The 20,745-nt window shown below is 41.0% G+C and overlaps 1 protein-coding gene across 1 annotated transcript; it reads left to right on the plus strand.

Moving 5' to 3' along the window:
* Nucleotides 1-4,331: 4,331 nt before the first annotated feature.
* On the plus strand, nt 4,332-7,870 carry LOC147607892 (tubulin alpha-2 chain-like). Its single transcript, XM_086789637.1, has 4 exons — nt 4,332-4,657; nt 5,621-5,855; nt 6,023-6,393; nt 6,941-7,870. The coding sequence occupies exons 1-4, from the start codon at nt 4,565-4,567 to the stop codon at nt 7,595-7,597; spliced, it is 1,356 nt and encodes a 451-aa protein (XP_086645763.1). The 5' UTR covers nt 4,332-4,564; the 3' UTR covers nt 7,598-7,870.
* The last annotated feature ends 12,875 nt before the right edge of the window (nt 7,871-20,745 follow it).

A 20,745-nucleotide genomic window follows, 5' to 3' on the forward strand; every position in this document is an offset into this window, starting at 1 on the left:
TGGTTCATTTTGGAAGCCCATGTGGGGCGTGTGATGCCAAGATGGCAAGAACGGCGAAAATGGCAAGTTGGGTTGTGACTAGGTGACGGCCACAAGCCGACGGCACAAAAAGTTGCCGAGACTGAGATTTGAGCATCAAGATGAAGGAATTTGCCCATGGTTACATATACCTATCATGAGTAATGGGAAGCAAGGCACGGGATGGTGTGGCCGGTCGAACCCGCCAGGACCCCAAGTTGCCGACGCGGGGCGTCATGAAACAACGCAGTCCCCAACAGGGGCTCGAACGATGGAATCTAGGGACATGCTATATATGAAAAATGATCAGTTTTCTGGGGACATGCTATATATGAAAAATGATCAATTTTCTGAGGGGATCGCAACTCGACGGTCCATTTGAAGAGATTCCAAAGTTGTCCGACTCACCATGAGGCCAATGGAAAGTTGGGTTCAATGGAAGGTAAGGTATCCAGGTGCAAGTCTAGCTAAAGATGTTGGCATGGGCCCGAGAGGTCCAAATGCACTTGAGCTAAGCAGAGATACATGCAACTTGATCCTGGTGGGGCTAACAACACTTCAAATAAGAATAATAGTGGGCTTGGGATATCACAAAGTTACCACCATGGTAAGGTGATGCTTTGAAGAAAACAACAAAGGCACTCTGAAGATAAAGTGGCATTTTATGGACCGACAACACCTTAGATGGGGACCGCGGCGGGTAGCCACTCAAAGGTCAAGGAAAGATGCAAGCAAAGGGACCGAACATAAAGAGACAACCCCAATTATGGGGGCAGGTTTGCCTATGCTAAGAAACTGGATGTGACGGAATCGAACATCGTGTTGGTGTGGTGCCCAGGATTCAAAGAGCCAAGCGAATCTTTTGGGATCATGTATTTGGCAAGGTCCACTAAGGCCATGACCCGCCCTTGTGGCAATGGAGTCACCTCTCTCATCACGATGCAAACGGGTTAGGCGGCCGGAGGAGCCGAAGCCCCTTCAGATCATCAAGGATCATGTCTTGGCAACGCAGAAGCCCCACTTCTCCATAGTGCCGAGTCCCTCTCCAGATCATGCAGGATCAAGCCTAAGGGTGAACGTAGCAAAGCGGAAGCCCACACTCCTTCACAGTGCAAAACTTAGGTTAGGCCGGAGGAGCCGAAGCCCTTTCTAGATCATCCCACGACCATTTTGGGTGAAGCAAGCATGCTGAGCCCTCAACTCCTTCACAGTGCTAAGCAGGGTGAGACAGAAGGTGTCAACATCCCTTTCAGGTTTTCAAGAGCCAAGCAACATACCTTCAACAAAGCCCACCGAGCTACGGTATGGTAACCAACCCAGAATATGTAATGATGGTGGCAAAGAATCAGGCATGTAGGTGAGGGTAAGGCCAAAGATGACACCAAGAGACCCATGACTCTAAAGGTAACACCAAAGTCTCCGCTTGAGTGAGGGTAAGTCTAAGGATGGCACCAAGAGCCCAAGGCCATGCAAGCAAGAGCAGCACTCCGTGGTCCCCCATGTGGCTTTGTAGCCTAGAAGTGGTGCACGCGCCACCCGCCAAACACAACACCGAAGACTCCGCCTGGGTGAGGGTAGGTCTAAGCATGGCACTAAGAGCCAGGGCCATGGAGGCTGCATCAAGCAGCACTGGGCCAAGAGTGGTGGTCCCCCCCATGTGGCCGTGTAGCCCAATAGAGGTGCACACGCTGCTCGAATAAAGTAGTATTGAATAAAATTGCACTCGGGTGAGGGTAAGGCCGAGCACAGCCCCAAGAGCCCCTGGGTCTTTGAAATCAATAAAGAGAGTGGACCAAGCAGTGGTCTAAGGATGTGGCTGTCTGGGCTGTCAAGCAGTGCACGTGGTTTCAACCGGCAACACCCATGGGTTCTAAGGTGCCACAAGCACTTTGGGACCCATGACGGCTCGAGCTAGAGAAATTCAGGGAGGGCGAAGTTCCTTTGAGAGCGGGAACGTGCCAGATCAGATCAGCAAGGGCTACAAAGGCACATAGTTGTGTGACTCGGGAAAGTAGGTTTGATGAAGGCGACTACATGCAAACTCTTAAGTGCAGGACAAGGACCATAGTGCCGGGCATATAGCACTCTGTATGAGAGGGTGAACATGTATAGTTGGACTTGAGCAAGTGGATTCAAGTTATGTGGCTCATGAGTTGAATGGCTTTGGAAAGCAGGTTTGACAAAGGTGACTACATGCAAGCGCTCAAGCATAGGTCATGGACCGTAGTGCCGGGCACATAGCACTCTAGGTGAGGGCGTGAATAGGGATAGCTGGAGTTAAGCAGGTGGATCCAAGTCGTTTGGCTCTGCCAAGGCGAACAGAAGATGGAAACAACCGTTTGTGCAAAGTGGCAGTTGTGCAGATGGTTGGGTGAGGCAAAGTGGCAGTCGTTTCACTGAAGTCCAAAGGGAGACTTGGCCTAACTACCTAAAGATGGAAACAACTAGATGGCAATGTGCATGTAGTTGGGTGGGACAGAGTGGCAGCTGGCTCACTTAAGTTCGAGGGGAACTTGGTTATGGAAAGCACTCAAATCAAGCCAAAGGGCAAAGAAGGTGCAAAGCAAGAGGTACAGCCTGAGACGAAGTTCAAGCAGGTAAAACTTGGGACTAAGCCGTCCACGTAGAACTTGTTGGGATGACGTCTAAGAAGACTGGAATCTTCACAGTGCGGCAAGACACACTCAAAACTTCAAGGTGATGGTGTAGAGTTAGGAAACGAAGCTCATGTGAAGGTTCTCATGGTGGCCTAAGCAGGGCCAAGTGGATGGACTTTGCGCCTTGGTGAACAGGAACATGTAAATTCAGACTTAAAGGTCAAAATCGCTTGAACAGGTTTCATATCAAGTTGGCTAGAGCATGGCAAAGTAAGTCTTGGTGTCAAGGCAAGCTAGAGCACTCAGTCAAGTTAAGCCAAAGCCGAAGAGGTGCAAAGGTTCGAATGCTAAAAGGATCGCAGTGGTTTCACTTGTGTTAGGTGGGGCCAAAGGCACTTTTGTCACAGAGGATCAATGCACCTATGTACCAAGCAGGTTGAAGCAGGGCAAGAAGGTCCAAGGCAACCAGGTGTAGGATTGGAATTGGCACAAAATGGGGCAAACCAAGTTGGAGTCGATGAGGTGGGCAACTCTTCTCCATGAAGATTATGCACAAAGAGCTTAAGGGGCATCGGCGAGCAATAAGGCCCACAACAACGCTCCAATGAAAAGGAATGTGAAGTCAGATTTGAAGAAAAGATGTTGCAACCAAGTTGGCGTCAACGTGGTGGACAAGTGTCGACTTCCTTGAAGGCTTATACATTCCACGCAAAGTTGCATTGCTTCAAGTTATCACTCTAACTTAGCTCAAACAGGAGCTTCGGCGAGACCACGTAGTCACCTCGCTAAATTTTGGGGGATTGGGGAACTCTAAAGCGGGGGCTTGAAGTCCGGGCCATTTAGAAGAAAAGATAAAATACAAAATATGCACCGTCTTTCTTCTGTAAACGGGTTAGACAACACTGACTTTGCTGATGGTGGCTATAAAGTAAGGTTACGACATCTCGCGTCTGTTTACCATCTATTACTCAGTATAGATCATGCTTCAAGGTGAATACACTCAACCTTTGGTTTCGAAGGCAATTGACGAGGGCGTCAATTCCATAAAGGGGGGGTGTATGTGAGGTGGGAGTACTATCCAAGGTCCCATGGTGCCTTCGGGGTATGCTAGCATGCGCCGAGAAATATGCATCTATATGGGGATGAGGTGCAAGGGAGTGGCGTAGCGCGGACCCATGCTAGGCACACGTAGAAGCACTCATGCACCGGGTAGGCACGTTAGGCCTCCCATGTTGCGGGCGAGGTTTCGTGTTGCCGAGTGTCTCCGGGCCTCGCCTTGACGGTGAGATTACTGATTTGTGGAAATGGTAGCGAAATGGTGGAAACGGCGAAGCCATGGGCCGACGAGCTGTGCCGTGCCGATGGGCTGAGACACCCGGGCCAATGGATCATGGAAAGTTGGCAAGTCCTGAGTCTAGGCTGTGGAGTCGGGTCGGGTCGGGCATGAAGGCAAGTGAAGGATGGGACCCTGCAAGGTAAACGTGCGATGATGCGCTCGACGGGGTTGATGGAAAGGCCGCCTCGTGGTGGCTAGATGTCCGAGTCCTGATCCTCCACGCTTATGACGACAGAAAGGCCCTAAGGAGAGAGGAGCGTGGGAAGGGGGTCTAAACAAGAGTCCATAATATACTCTTTTGACGAAAGGTCACTAGATCAGCTCGCCTGGACGGCAGATCTTATCAATAAATAATGCAAGCTGGATTAGATCCACGTCTTATAGCTCAACGGCTGGTTTCGCGTGCGTGGAATCTGGTATTACGAAACTGGCGGTATTGCCGGCCACACTACCAGTATACAATATCAGCTAACACCCCTTATCTGCTGCACCCTCAAGCCCTTTGAAGCGCTGTGTGTGGCTTTCGTGGAGGCGTCTTCGTATACGTGCCCACGAGCCCCCCTGCAAACCCTAAATCTCCTCAAGCTTTCTTCTTCTCCTTCTCTTCTTCACCATGAGGGAGTGCATCTCAGTCCACATTGGTCAAGCTGGCATCCAGGTCGGCAATGCCTGTTGGGAGCTTTACTGCCTCGAACACGGCATCCATGTAAGTCAGAAGATTTCCTGTCTCATCAAGGTTTTTCTGGCTTTCTGAGCTTCCAAGGTTTTTTTGGCAATCTTTAAGGGTCTTCTGAGCCTTCTTCAGGTTAATCAGGGTTTTCTGATTTGTAATTAGGTGTTCTGAGCCGTTTTTCTGCATAATGTAGGTTTTTTTTGTAGTTTTTATAGGAGCATGTAGGTCAGTTTTCTGTTGAGTGTAAGGATGTTTGTATTTTTTAAGGGTTTCTTACAGTCAGGTCTTCTGATCCCCAGTCATGTCTTCTGGGCCATTTCCCCGTTTAATTTAGGTTTTTGTCTGGGTTCCGTATCTGTTCAGGGTTTCCTGACTGTGCTCAGGGTATCTTGATCCCGTTTTTTGCGAAATAGGTTTCTTGAGCCGAATCGAGTATGTTCTCTGCTAATCACGGTTTTCGTGTCTATTCAAAGTTTCCTGAGCCAGTTTCTCTTATAATTAGGTTTCTTGGAGCCAGTCTCCTGTCCAGTCAAGTCGTTGTAATGTATTTTGCAGCTCTTCTCCTGTATCTTGAGGGTTCGGGTCGATCCATTTCTCCCATTTTTGCGGAGGATGTTATTGTTTGCATGTATCCATGTGTTGCGTTCTCATGTTGGCCTAGATATAGGGATTTAAGATAACTGTTTTTTGTAGATTTCACTTTCATTTCTTGCAAAAAGTTATCTTGCAATGTAGATCTGCTGCATATCATTTAAGACATGCAGCAGTACATTCTTGTGTTAATTTGTTAGCGTTAATTTATTTCTGATGTGTTTTCTTAGTGGTGCTGTGGTCTTGTTAAGATCTGAATATATACATACGAAGCAGCAAGCCAGTTGGTCTTAATCTTAATGTTAATATCTTGTTTTGAAGTTCTTCATTTTTAAACTCGTAGAAAAGTGGCAGATCTTGTGGCTGAACTTTCCCTTTTGGATGTTTTTTCTTCTTCTTTTGTAGCCTGATGGTCAGATGCCCAGTGACAAGACTGTTGGTGGTGGAGATGATGCCTTCAACACCTTCTTCAGTGAAACTGGGGCTGGTAAGCATGTGCCTCGAGCTGTGTTTGTAGATCTGGAACCCACTGTGATCGATGAAGTACGTACGGGCACTTACAGACAGCTCTTCCATCCCGAGCAACTCATCAGTGGCAAAGAAGATGCTGCCAACAACTTTGCCCGTGGCCATTATACCAGTAAAATTCTACTCATTGCAGTTCATTACTACAGCCAGCCTTGAACTGTCAGATTGAAATCTAAATTGGATTTTTAATTTGTGATAAAGAATTTTGATGATTTACTCGAGATTGTTAGTATAGAAGCACCCCTAACACATTCTCATAATGTCTTGTACGTTTTGCAGTTGGAAAGGAGATTGTGGACCTTTGCCTTGACCGCATTAGAAAGCTTGCAGATAACTGCACTGGTCTGCAGGGTTTTCTCGTCTTCCATGCAGTAGGAGGCGGAACTGGCTCTGGTCTTGCATCACTTCTGTTGGAGCGGTTGTCTGTGGATTACGGGAAGAAATCAAAGCTGGGATTTACTGTGTATCCATCTCCTCAGGTTTCCACCTCAGTGGTGGAGCCATATAATAGTGTGCTGTCCACCCACTCATTGCTTGAGCACACTGATGTAGCTGTTTTACTGGACAATGAGGCTATCTATGACATTTGCCGCCGTTCCTTGGACATTGAGAGACCTACTTACACAAATCTCAACCGTCTTGTCTCACAGGTAAGACTCTATGAAAGCTTCATTTACAGGTAGACAATATACCATGCGGTCTTGTCTCACAGGTAAGAGGCTGTGAGATTTATTTATAGGAAGACCATAGATCATACCCAGTCTGCCCTGATGACTTTTTATCTCATGTATGTTTTTGATTTTGCTTAAAAGTTATAATAGGACTAGCATAAATCCGAGATCTCAGTGACATGAATGAACACGTGATTAAATCTGTGGTTTGGTGCTAGCTGGTCTTTGTTATGGCCAACTCTTTGTTTCTCCTCAGAGACCTTTTTATGACATGTAATTGCAGTAAACATGATTTGATGAAAAGTTGAAGCCATTCTTTAGAATTGACACTACACTTGCTGTACACTATTATTGATGATTTTTGCTTGATCTTGTAAACCTTTGCTAGTATCCTCATATGTCATGGTTGCAGTATGGTTGCTTTTTTTTGAAACAGGCAGAACCATACACTTTTATATACGTCACCTTTCTATTTGGATTTCCAGTTTTCTTGAGTGATTTGTGTTGGTTCTTGCTATCTTCGCAGGTCATCTCTTCCCTGACAGCATCTCTGCGATTTGATGGTGCCTTGAACGTCGATGTGACTGAGTTCCAGACTAACTTGGTCCCTTATCCTAGGATTCACTTCATGCTCTCCTCCTATGCTCCAGTGATCTCAGCTGCGAAGGCCTACCATGAGCAGTTGTCTGTTGCAGAGATAACCAACAGTGCCTTTGAGCCATCATCAATGATGGCCAAGTGCGATCCTCGTCATGGCAAATACATGGCCTGCTGCCTTATGTACAGAGGAGATGTGGTGCCTAAGGATGTAAACGCAGCAGTGGCTTCCATCAAGACCAAGAGGACCATCCAGTTTGTAGATTGGTGCCCAACTGGGTTCAAGTGTGGTATCAATTATCAGCCACCTACTGTGGTGCCTGGAGGGGATCTTGCCAAGGTGCAGAGGGCAATCTGCATGATCTCTAACTCTACCAGTGTTGCAGAGGTGTTCTCTAGGATTGATCACAAGTTTGATCTCATGTATGCCAAGCGGGCTTTTGTGCATTGGTATGTTGGTGAAGGTATGGAGGAGGGAGAGTTCTCTGAAGCCCGTGAGGACCTTGCAGCCTTGGAGAAAGATTACGAGGAGGTTGGAGCCGAGTCTGCAGAAGGCGATGGTGAAGATGATGGCGAAGAGTACTGATGAGTGGTGAAAACAAGAAACAGCGCATAGGCTATGCTGAACCTGAATAATTTTTGTGTTTTAAGTTCTGGCATTAAGTCGTCCTGGAGTGGTTTGAGTCAGAAAGACTGATTACCCTTTTTAGAGTAGCCTTTCAGGTAGAATTATGTAGGTTTTATACTGTTATGGTTTCTGATGCCCTGGATTCCACGCTTGTGCTCATGATGATTCATGCTAGTGAGCAACTGACTTTCTGCTGTTATTGCTATGACTACATATGGAGATTTCTTTGAAGTTTATGTGGATTGAGGATTGAGGGTAGAGTGGCATTTTGGACATTTGCTGAATATTGTTATGAGAGAGTGCATGGCGGTATGTTCTGTGGTGAGTAGAGTTGGATAATATAATGCGAGTTGCAACTGGTTTAGGAATGCTTTGTCAAGGTCTTTGATCCTGCACATGAGAAGTGCTGCAAGGCTCTCTCTCTCTCTCTCTCTCTCTCCATTGCATCCTTGGAACCACTCGTTTTGTGCAATGGTAATAAAAAGGAAGTATGTAACAGCTAGCCTGAGAGCAATACATCTCCCTTGCTATGCCCATCATAGGTGTAGTTACAGCTATAGCTTGAAAGCTATACATCACGCTTGCTATACCTATTATATGTATTATAGATTATAGATGTAGGATAGGCTTTGGGCATGAAATGGTTTCATAACTTACACGAGGGGGATATTCTCTTTTAGGTTTGTTCAAGAGTGTTAAGACACGAAGATAACACATTTAAATGACGCCTATGTGATGCTAGCTTTCAATATCTGAAAAGTGCACTCCCTAGGACGTCGTATTTGAAGTGAAGTTTGCTTCCTGGGATGATCTTGTCATCATAGATGCTTGTCGGGTTCAGTCGTATCGCAGCAAGGACGGATAATTTGTGGCTTTTTCAAACCACCAATTGAGTTTCCTACTGCTAATTCAAACAATGGAAATATGTGTTGTTTGTCAGCAGGTATCAAGAGGCTTTTCAAAAAAGTTGAGGCAAAAACCATGCCTAGTGCGCACTGGAGTGACCTTAGGCTATCGCTACCTCTTTCAATAGTTATGTAGTGTTAAATTTTGAAGCTTTAGGTTAGAGGGCATCAAAGCCCTTGAAACCTCCTAAAAGCGGTTTTTAAAGAACGGTTCCGAAAGGGCATACTATTTTGAAACAAATTCATAATTTTATGGACTTTGAGTTAAATTTTGCAGGTCCAGCTAGTTTATGGCCTTCAAATTGAAGGTTAGGGGTAGTCCTTCAAATTTCAGGCTTGGTTTGGTGGCGATTCATGAAGACCTTGAGGAATTTTGTTAGGCAAAGAGAAAGACCAAAAGTAAGCATGGCAGAGGGATAGTTAGTGCAAGAAGCATGTGTCCATATTTCAAAGTATATCTCTCAAGTGTCTCCCACAATGCCACGATTATGGAGCAATGAGGATGATGAGCGGATGCCATGATGAGCAGATGGCGTCAGTGGTGGATGGTATCGCATGTACCATAAGACAAGGAGAATAGATAGAATAATGAGATGAACAAGGTAAATATATTTTGTATTCTCAATAGCCAAATTATGAAGAGGTGTGTGGTAAGGTATGAAGAGGTAAGAGGGTGTATACATGATAAAGTGCTAAAAAAAGTGATTTCTAAGACAAATCACTTGTGGGGTTGTTTACAAGTTCTCTTCAGAAGTTTTTTTAATTATTGAGCATGCTTTTTAAAGGATGAAAAAATCAATTCGAATAAGCGTCTTTCTTTACTTTTAAGGATTCCTTTTTTTATGCTTTGTAACCTCCCAAGACCTATGACGTCCACTCTCTCTCTCAGAGGCACTCTCTGTGTAGCCTTGAACATGCAAGCACTCACTATCAGCATGAAAGCTCTCTCTCTCTCTCTCTCTCTCTCTCTCTCTCTCACACACACACACACACACACACACACACCCCATGCATGTAAACAGACAAAATAACATGGAGGGTATAATGGCAAAAAACAATCAAACAATTTGCTTAGGTCAATAACAAATCTGTAAATGTGACATTCCTGCATGCTCAATGTAACAAAGCAAAGCAAAGAATCTGTGAGGTACATTGTGACAAAGAGACAAAGGATTTGTCATGATATTGTAAGTTTTTTCCTCATAAGATGACTAGAATGGACATTGCTGCTAAAAGAGACATATTCACTAGAATTATTCATTCCATAATGACAAACCTTCATAAAAAATCAGATGAAGATAAATGTTCAAATAGCTCTACTAGGTTGTGTTCACAACAACATGGTCGATATGGTGAAGTAGCCAATGTCTATAGATGAGTTATTTTTTAGAAGACCAAGTTTTATGATGTTAGTCAACGATGGAGTGGGTGGGTCATCCAAGCTAAACATTTCAGCAACCTCGAGGGTTTTGAATATTAATAGAAGAAATTTCTATGCGGCCAAATCCAGGCTACTTCGTTAGGATGATGGAAACCTCCCCTTATCTGCATGGCGAGACGGAAGCAACGGAGTAACACTGTCATGCAGGAGGCTACGGATCAAGGATGAATATTCATAGAAGAAATTTCTAAGCAGCCAAATCTAGGCTGCTTCTTCACAAGATGATGGAAAACTCCACCTATCTGCCTGTTGGGAGAAGTAACGGAGTAGCACCATCGCTTTCCAGAACTACAAGGCCCTCCATGACTAGTTCCAGAAGATTTTTCGTCGAGACAACCTTCCCTCTAAACTCCCCCCACCTAGACTAGAGGACCACAAAATTGAACTTCTCCCAGGTTCTGAATCCCTCAGCAAGTTTCCATATCGCCTTAGCAAGGCCATGGAAACGGACTTGGATAGTCAACTTCACAAATCGCTATAATCTGGTTTCATACGCTCTAATGTGTGTCCTGGTTTCATACGCTCTAATGTGTGTCCTGGTTCTTTTTGGTTTTTGCCACGTGTGATGGGGGCCTACTCTGATTTTACCCTCTGACTCCTACCCTTCTTAAACTCAAGTAAAGCTCAACCTACACATTGCATAATCAAAAGGTTAGAGTTTTTAAATGCAAATACAATAAAGTTCAAGGTTAAGAAAGAACAATTTAAAATTCTACCACTATCAGCAATTACCTACTACTAGCAGTCAACTCATAACTTATTAGCACTATCTAAATAAGGACACTAGTGATCTACACTGCTAATTAGCCCTATAGATATTAAACAACAATCTAAGAGCTATAGCTACTAGCAACCGAATACCTATTGCTAGTCAACTAGTGTATCAATTCGCAGGTTACTAATAGTACAAGGTATCCAATCACCACTATTTGTAGTACTAACTAGAACTAACTACTACTGGTAGAAAATTGTCAGCACTTGTCAACACTAATTAGCACTAGCTAATAGTGGTTGCACACTAACTACTATTAGTAGCATTTGTTAGCACTAGCCAACACTGATTACTGGCGTAGCACTAACTACTACTGGTGCACTTGTTAGCACTTGTCAACACTGATTACTTTTGTCAGCACTAACTACTAATGGTAGAAAATGTCAACTTTATCAACACCAGCTAATAGTGGTTTCACTAACTACTTTTAGGAGCACTTGTTAGCACTAGCCACCAACAATGATTTATTGGTAGGACTAATTACTACCGGTGCACTTGTAGCCTCTAATTAGCACTGGCTACTATTGGCAGCACAAAGTAGCACTACCACACAAATCATAAGACACTAGAGCACTACTATAATAACTAGTAGTCCAAGTGCTACTTTTAGACACTTGATAGGACTGACTAGCAACTCCTAATGACTTGATACCATTGACTAGCACCACCTAATGACTTGATAGCACTAAGTAGCACCACCTAATGAATTGTAAGACACATTGCCATGATAAATAACAGTCCAATTGCTACTAGTACTAACACTTGTCAGCACTAACTAGCACTACTAAAAGAGCTATAAAACACAAGAACATAGTTTTCATTAACTACCTATGATAACTAGGTAGCACTTTTGTTAGCACAAACTAGCACTACCTACTGAGTTGTAAGGCACTAGAATACTACCATGATAACCAGTAGTCCAAAGGCTAGTTTTAGTGGCACTTGTGAACTAACTAGCACCAATTACTATACTATGAGGTACTAGAACACTGCCATGATAGCTAGCAGTCCAAAGGCTATTTTAGTGGCATTTGTTAAAAAGTACCACCATCATGTGAAGTGAAAGACATCACAATAATGCTATAATAACTAGCAATCCATTTGATGTTGATAGCAGCACTTGTTAGCGCTACCTAGTGATCTATAAGGCACTAGGACACTGCTACGATAATTAGCAGTCGAGATACCTATTCTACAAGCACTTGTTAGCACTAAGTAGCACTACCTTTTGACCTTAAAGACATTGAAGAATTGTTATAGTAAGTAGAAAACTAATTTCTAATATTAGTAGCACTTGTTAATAGTAAGTAGCAGTGCTAGTTTTAGTTAGGAGTTGTTACAAGAGTAACCAGCAATACCACATAAATTTTAAGATAATAGAATACTTCCACCACACTTCCATACTATAAAACAAAATGCTTCAAGTATAAGGATATTATTAATGCACTAACTTGGGGCATATTGAGAAGATGAATTGGGTGATGTACAAATGATTTCCTTCCTATCCTTTTGCGACATGTATCTTTTTGGTTGGGCGAGATGCGTGTTTGAGTAGACCAAAAAGAGAAAACCAAGTCCTTAACCTCCCATTTTAGTTATAAAGCTTATTAATCTACGCATTTTTTCAACAGAAACCGATGGGATTGAAGGTCATCCTTTTTTTCATTGGGTAAAAATAAAGTCGACTTCTGACACTGGTTTCGTCATGGTAGCGCTCTACACAACTTCATTGGTGATCCAACTCAAGGCGGCTAGCTTAACCTTTACAATTGTTCTGCATCCACTCTTGTGATGATTTTGCCAAAAAGCTTATTAGGCTTTTGGAGACATTCGTTTGGTATTGATTTAGCATACTTTGATATCTTAGAACACCAATCAGTGTATCCAACTAGTAATTGTCTAGGTGGTCTAAACATAGATCACTGCACACTCTACACCTTTCTGAATCTAAAATGAGCTTAAGAGGCAAACAACATGCAAGTAAAGGAGGCCACACAAGGGTAAGGATAATTCCATCTCTTTCCTTTTGATTTAGAAACAAATTTATGCAAGTAGATGCTAGTCAAGGACATTGGCAGATAGGCACAACAAAAGGGGACACTATCATATTTTGGAAAGCCCTTTTTAGTGAAGCAAAAAGCACACTCTAGAGTAATATGGACTCATTTCGGACCCTATTTTGGCCTTGCAAGTGTTGCAATGATTATGTGCATGTTTCGCACACGCTATTATGCATATTGGTTGATTTGAAGCGCCTACTGAGATTTTGGGATCTGCACATGTATTGTAGATGTATGTTGATGTGATAAGTTCACACAAAGTAGCTGCATAATAGGTTTACAACAATACCACTGGTAACTATGATTATATTTATTAGAGAGATTACTATAGATTGTAGGATTGTTGTGAGTGCGAAATTTACTATAAGTCTTGTTTGGTTAGTAGAATATCATCTTTGATACAAGTGAAAGTTACCATACGTAACTATGTATAACAATTTATCTTAGATTGTGAGTGAGAAGCTAGATAAGAACAACTTCCAAGCATGGAACTTCAGGATGACAAACTTTCTCACATGGGAAAATAATATTGGAAATTTATTACACGTGACAAGAATGATCCTTGGCTTTTAGAAGAAAATTCCACTCCACAATAGATACATGCTTTTAAGGCATAGTATGAGAGGGCGAGCAAGGTTATATGTTGGGTCTCTATTAGTGTGTTTGATTCTATGATTGGTCATACATAGGATGTAGTAACACCTAAAGATGCATGGGATTGGTATATTAGTTTTAGATTCTACGATTAGTCATATACATGAGGATACAATGACACCTAAAGATGCATGGAATACCTTGCTATATATAGTATAATAACCAAGGCTAGGAAGATGCAGTTAAAGAAAGTTTTATAATATGCAAAGGAATAAGCAATATATCAATGATTACTCATTTAAGATTAAAGGGCTTGTAGATGCTCTAGCCACTAATGGAGCACTAGAGTTGATGATGGCGACTTGGTATGAGTCTCACTTTAAATGGGCTTGGAAAATATTATGATCAATTTTGAACATCTATCAAAACTTGAGAAAAATTTCCAAATTTTCAAGACCTTTAGCCATTTTGGTATTCGAGGAGATGAATTTTGGGAATAAATTCTCCTTTAGTAATATGCGAGAGCAAGCCTTCTACACAGACACGTGTAAACGTAGATGTATATGAACAAGGTGTGCAAGCTAATATGGAAACAAGAATCATGGACAAAAACAAGATTCCAATTTGCAAACAAGTAAAAGAGGCCACTCTAGAGGCACGAGGAGCCAGACAGGCTGAGGTGGGTGGTAAATAAACTAAAGTAATTATAGCATAGACTGCTATTCCAATTCACAAACAAGTGGAAGAGGCCATTCTAGAGGTAGGGGAGGCCAAAAAAGCTCAGGTGGATAATAAAGAAACTAATGTGGAAATAGCATAGACTAGTATTATTCTATAAAATCAAGGTATATATAGCAAAGGATTATTATAAAAAGCAGAATGATATAAAAAGTGAGAAGCTACAGTAGTAGCAAGGAAACTATGCATCTTCAAGTAAATAGACTGAAGGTAGAAGTGAGTAGCTATTTGTGATACAATGTATGCTTAGTTCCCCGACACACCAAATTCAAGTGATGTATGGTATGTTGATTTTGGTGCATCTAACCACATGACTAGCCATGGTAGTGGTTTAGAGAATTGACGGATTTGGAAAAATGAGGTTATGTGGAAACATGTGATGATATGCAGTGCCTATTATGCATGTTTGTAAAGTTTCTTTGTTTATGTAGGATGGAAATGAAGTACCTTGCCGATTGGGCAAGGTACATGCTATAAAAATAAACACACAGACATAAACACATACTTAAACACACTTAAACATAAATATACATGTATAGTGTATATTTTTAGATCAACAAACACACACATTAATATAAATATGAATATATATTTATATGTATACAAATATACAGATTTTTATCTGTATAAAAAATATATTTTTACAAAAGCACACAATTAAATACACACTTAAATATTAACATACATATACATTGATATTTATATGACATAAAACATACATATACATTGATATTTATATGACATAAAACATGTATGGTATATTTTTAGATTAAAAAGCACACATATACATACATAAACACACACACACACACACACACACACACACATACTTATATAAAATACACAAACACACACACACACACACACACACACACATATATATATATAAAATACACACAAATATGAATATATAATAATATGTATATTAGAGAAGGAGACATCTCTTGGTCTTTTCCAACAAGATGTACTTGAGAGTTTTTATGTCGAGGGTAGAAGTGATCTACCCCTTGTCTCTTTGTGTCGCTTGGTGCCTAATGAAACCATTAGAATAGCAACATATGAGGTAAGATCCCTTGTATATCCCTTGGATACTAAGGGATATGTGGGGTCTAGTGCACCCTTTCTACTAGTATCCACTTGTATCACTAATGAGGATTTATGTTAAAACCCTAAAGATCTCTCTAGCTAATAACCATGCATAAACATGCATGAACCAGGCATATACTCATCCACCTGACCACCCCCCCAAGCCCAAGGGTGCACACATAAATACGATGAAGTATCACATATCTTACCTTAGTGTCCCATACCACCAAATGATATGACTTCACTCCAGAAACACATAGCTCTAGCATGAAATGGCAAGAGAGTAGACACGTTGCTCTACACAATAGAACATCTCTTGAGAGTGCCCCATGCCCCTATTATATAGGAGGTCCCTCAAGTGACTCTTGACTCTCCATTTCCATGTGTGACCCTTGGTTGCCTGACCCTAACCTCAACCCAAGGCACTAGAGCATGTTCCCATGCTCCCATGTTCACATGTTCCCCTCTCTCAAAACATTGCATTAAAAAAAGGAAAACTATGCTGAATGTTCTCAACTAACTCCCAAGTCGAATCCTCAATTTTCCTATCTTTCCACTTAACTTTAACCTCAAGGATTAAGTGACTACGAAGTTTCCTTCCCTTGCATTCAAGTACCTTTTCAAGTTCATGTGGAACATAACACAAATCTTCGAATTCAATGAGTTCTTGGGAGTAACTGTGTTATCCTCACCTCCCAGCTTCTCTTTCAATCTACTACCATGAATGACTGGATGAACTCTGACATGTGGAGGTAGTTTTAATTCATACACAACCGTGCCAATCCGACGTATAACTCAGAATGGACCACAATATCTAGGAGATAATTTTGAGAACTTTCCTATTGACAAAGTCTGGGAAACGTTAGGAACTTTTAAATAAACCAATGCTCCTGGCTCAAAATACCGAGGTGAGCATTCCCTATCAAATCGTGCTCTATCCTGAGCACTCCTGATAGAATCCTAAGCTTGGGTTAGTATTTCCTACATATCTAGCAAGAAATCCCTCGATGCATCAAACTCAATGTCCTTAAGGCTGACATCAACAGGTGCCTTGGGTTGATACTCATACATAAGCATGAACGGACTATAACTAGTAGTCGAATGCTTAGAACTGTTATAAGCAAATTCCATCATTGGAAGATATTTTTTGCAACTTGATGTGGTTTTTCCCAGAGACATGCACGAAGCATATCCTCTATAATCTGATTCACATGCTCTATTTGCCCATTAGACTGCGGGTGATCATAGGAACTCATACTCAAAGTAGTTTCCAATTTCTTGAAAACTTTTTGCCAAAAACGAGCCGTGAACTTAAGAGTCTCGATCGCTCACAATATCAAAAGGTAGACCATACAGTCTAAACAGTTGCTCGACAAATTGGTAAGCCAATTCCGAAGCTTTACCTGTTGTCTTTGTGGGTAAAAACCTAGCCATCTTTGTCAATCTATCCATGACTACGCAAATGGTATCATGACCCCTGCTGGTACGTGAAAGTCTGGTAATGAATACATGGAAATACTTTTTCACTTTCGAGATGGAATATCCAAAGGATGTAATAACCCAGCAGATTTAAGACGCTCTGCCTTATTAATTTGACACATTTGACCACATAATTCTAAACAAAATCCTTCATTTTTGGCCAATAAAAAGTTCTTCTAACCAAAGCCAAGGTACGTTGTATGCTCGAATGTCCTTCTGATGGTGCATCATGGCACTCAAATAGGATCCTCAGTTTAATTTTCGGCACATCCGGTATGCAAACCTTATCATTTTGGAATAAAAGACCATTCCAAATAAAAAATTGGTTGGCTTTTCCTTGCTTCACCAAGTTTTGATCCACCTGAGAGTTGGACCCTGATTTTACCAAATTCTAATATTTTTCAAAGAAAATATCTGTACTGTATCTTCCCCTGAGTGAATTGTACAAGTTAGAAGTAATTTCCGTGAATTTGAGTTCATTAACTTCACCAATTCGACTCAACACATCAGCAATTCTATTCAAGCTAGCTTTTCTATATCATGAAATCAAAGTCCTACATCAATTCAGCCCATCTGGCCTTTCTACCCTTCAAAGTTTGGTTGATCACACAAATGAACTGCAAAGACTGATGATCTGTCAAGACCATAAACTGAGACTCATAGAGATAATGTCTCCATGCCTTTAAAGCATAAATGATCGCATACAACTCTTTCTCATGAATTGGGTACCTAGTCTGTGCATTGTTGAGTTTCTTACTCTCGAAGGCCACAGGCTTTCCATCTTGGAACAAAGCTACTTCTACCGCAAAATCACTAGCATCAGTCTCTACAATGTAAGGCCTTCTAGGATCTGGTAAGGCTAACACATGAGCATCTCAAACTTTATATTTCAAAGTATCAAAAGTTTCATGTAGCTTCTCATTCCACTCAATTAGAGGATTAGACTTCTTATTTTTACCCTTAAGAAGGTTGGTAAAAAGGCACTGTCAACTTCAAATAATCCGTGAGACAGATTTTCGAAGAAATACCACGAAACCTAAGAAAGAGCTTAACTGCTTGACCGTACACGGAACTAGCCATTCCAAAACCTTTTGGGGTGGATACGATCCAAATCTATACTTAAGCCATCTCGAGAGATCTTATGACCCAAGTATAATAATTCCTTTTTAAAGAAATCACACTTAGATAATTTACAATACAGTTTCTCCTTCCCGAGCCTTCCTAGAACCTCTTTAAGATGATTCTCATGCTCAGCCAAAGTTTTACTGTATATCAAAATATCATCTAAGAAAACCACCACACATTTTCCTAACAAATCTTGAAGTATATCATTCATCATCTGTTGGAAAGTTACTGGTGCATTAGTGAGACCAAAGGGTAACACTAAAAATTCATAATGGCCATAACATGTCTTAAAAGCAATTTTAGGAACATCTTCCTCTACAATACGGATCTGATGATAATCGGTTCGTAAATCAAGCTTTGTGAAATACTTAGCTCCTTGCAACCTATAAATAAGATCGTCTAATCTAGGCAATGTGTATTTGTTTTTAATTGTAACTTTGTTAAGACGTTTGTAATCAATACACATCCACAAGGTACCTTGATCTTTTTTCTTAACCAGGAGAACTGGTGCACCCCAAGGAGACTTGGTCTAATTTAGCCCATCCTCAAGTATTCAGCTAGTTGCTTTTCTACCTCGTCTTCCTCAGTCTGGCTAAGCCTATATATGGAGGAGTACTAAAACAGGTTATGCACCCGGCACTAGCTCAATTTTCTGGTCCACCTCTCATTTAGGAGGTAATCCATAAGGTAACTCATCAAGAAATACATCCTAAAATTTTCTCTTAATGGAATTTAACACTTTACTTTCCCAAACATCCAAAGAAATAGTCTTTTTACATCAAAATGAACACATGAAGACACTGGATCCATAACCAATTGGAAAAGTTTATAGTTAAAAAGATTTTCCATTAACTAAAGATCATTAATAGAAGTTTCCTTGGGTACAACAATGTTTCCGTTAAGAGTAACAAGGTTTCCATTGTGATGGAAAGACATCAAATGTTTGATCCAATCAACAAAAAAAAACATTTTTTTTATGAAACCATTTCATCCCTAGAATGATGTCTACATGACCCAAGCTCATGACATGAAAATCAAGTCTATCTGAGTACGATTGGATGTTTAACAGTAGTTTTGACACCTTCTGGTCCCAGAATTGGACTTGTCCTCCAGCCATCCTAACCTTGTATATGTGATCATTCTATGTGGTTTCCAGCTTCATCCTCTGTACCACAATGTTGGTCAATAAAATTGTGAGTACTACTAGGATCAAACAAAATATGAACCTGATGTTCATTTATTGATCCATAAAGACGAAATAATTCGTTCGGAACAAAAACGTCTTTACTAAAAGTACAATTTTAAACATTGGCTTCCTTCAAGATGTGTAATATCGACTTCAAAAAATGTACCTTGAAGTTCTGTAATGTGTACAGATTTCTTTGGTATGAACTTCTTTAGTGCCACCTTTTGTCCAGGCGCTGAAGGTGCTGTAGCTCCATTCAAAGGACATAATTTCTTCGTGTGGCCCTTTTCCTTGCATTTTTGAAACATGTGATATTATCCTTGCTCATAAATTTCTGCTTCTTGTTGCTGGCATTGTTAGAATTTTTTCATTTTGGTGTGAAAACCAACTTTTATTTTTGTCCACTATTTGAAAAAGTGAACGTGGATTTCTTTTCATTAGAGGATGGTTTTGAAGTGTTGGCGCGCTGACCATAGTCTTATGAAAAACCTGAGCTGCATGAATAGCATCCTCAGCCATTCTGACCTTGCATTTCTTTACCTTGTACTCATAGTCATGAGCTAGACCATTGGTGAAAATCCCACACAAGGTATGATCATTAGACTTGGCTTTGGTAGTTTAAACTTCTGCACATAATTGTCAAAAGCTTCCTCAAAACTTTGCCAAATGGTAGGAATGGAATCATCTTTGAGATCCTTCCACCAAGTTAATGCCTTTTCCTTCAATAATCCCTGCGCCATCTGCAGCTTTTGTGCATCTATGAATGGATGAAAGGCAAAATGTGTAGTCCACCTATTGAGCTAGGCATCCATACATTCCTGAGTCTTCTCCTTTTTCTCACCACCGTACACTTTTGGTGCAAACGATGGAGCAACTGGTTTTGTAGGAGCAAGAGGTGTCAGCAAAAGAGCTTTTTGTTGCAAAGTCAAAATCTGCATCTTTAGTGACTCCATCTCCTCATGGCATTTGGCAATAGTTGCCTCTAGATGCTTTGTCACTTCTGAAAATTGACTCTTTCAACAACCTCCTCTTCTTCAACTTGGAATTTTAGATCTTCCCCACCCAAGTTGGGATGATCACTCATCTCATTGACATTATCATTGACTGAGAAGTTAATATGAGCCATGGTAATAAAGTTCTTCAAAAATCACGATTCACTCGAATTCAACTTCACTTGCCCTCTTTTGACCAAAACGATCTAGCAAATCAATTCGCTAGAACTAACTGCACATAAGAAAAAATGCTTTAATTAGCATTTGGTGCCTAAACAACGATAAAAAATCATGAAAACACTGTCTATAATTAATCCAAACGAAAACAACTATAAATACGAGGCACACTTGTATTAATTATATGCGAATAATCCGCTAACCTTTGTCTAATTTTTCACGAATTTGAAAATATTTTTTGAAATTTTTAATGTACCCCGAACGCATTAGAATACGAACGGTAAAAAAAAATTCGAAACTCGAAAGGTCATCCCCGAATACGAAAAGTCAAGGGTTGCGGGAAAATGAAGAGACAAAGAAAACACGAAATTCAGAAGGTCAAAAGAATTTTAGAATTTTGGAAAGTGAAAAGTCTTAAGAGAATTTTCTAAAAAGAATCTTGGAAATGAAAAATTTTCATTCTCTTTTTAAAAAAAGCTTCATTCTATCTTTTCTCTCACTTGTTTAAAGCAAGATTACTTCCAAGCTCATCAAACTACATGAGCTCAAAT

This window comes from Cibotium barometz, chromosome 54 (assembly GCF_041138505.1).
Source record: "Cibotium barometz isolate CiBa-2024 chromosome 54, ASM4113850v1, whole genome shotgun sequence".
In the NCBI taxonomy this organism is placed as follows: Eukaryota; Viridiplantae; Streptophyta; class Polypodiopsida; order Cyatheales; family Cibotiaceae; genus Cibotium; species Cibotium barometz.

Coding starts and splice junctions, on each gene's coding strand:
- LOC147607892 (XM_086789637.1), top strand. CDS start 4,565: ATGAGGGAGTGCATCTCAGTCCACATTGGTCAAGCTGGCATCCAGGTC. Junction 4,658..5,620: donor GCCTCGAACACGGCATCCAT/GTAAGTCAGAAG, acceptor CTTCTTTTGTAG/CCTGATGGTCAGATGCCCAG. Junction 6,394..6,940: donor TCAACCGTCTTGTCTCACAG/GTAAGACTCTAT, acceptor CTATCTTCGCAG/GTCATCTCTTCCCTGACAGC.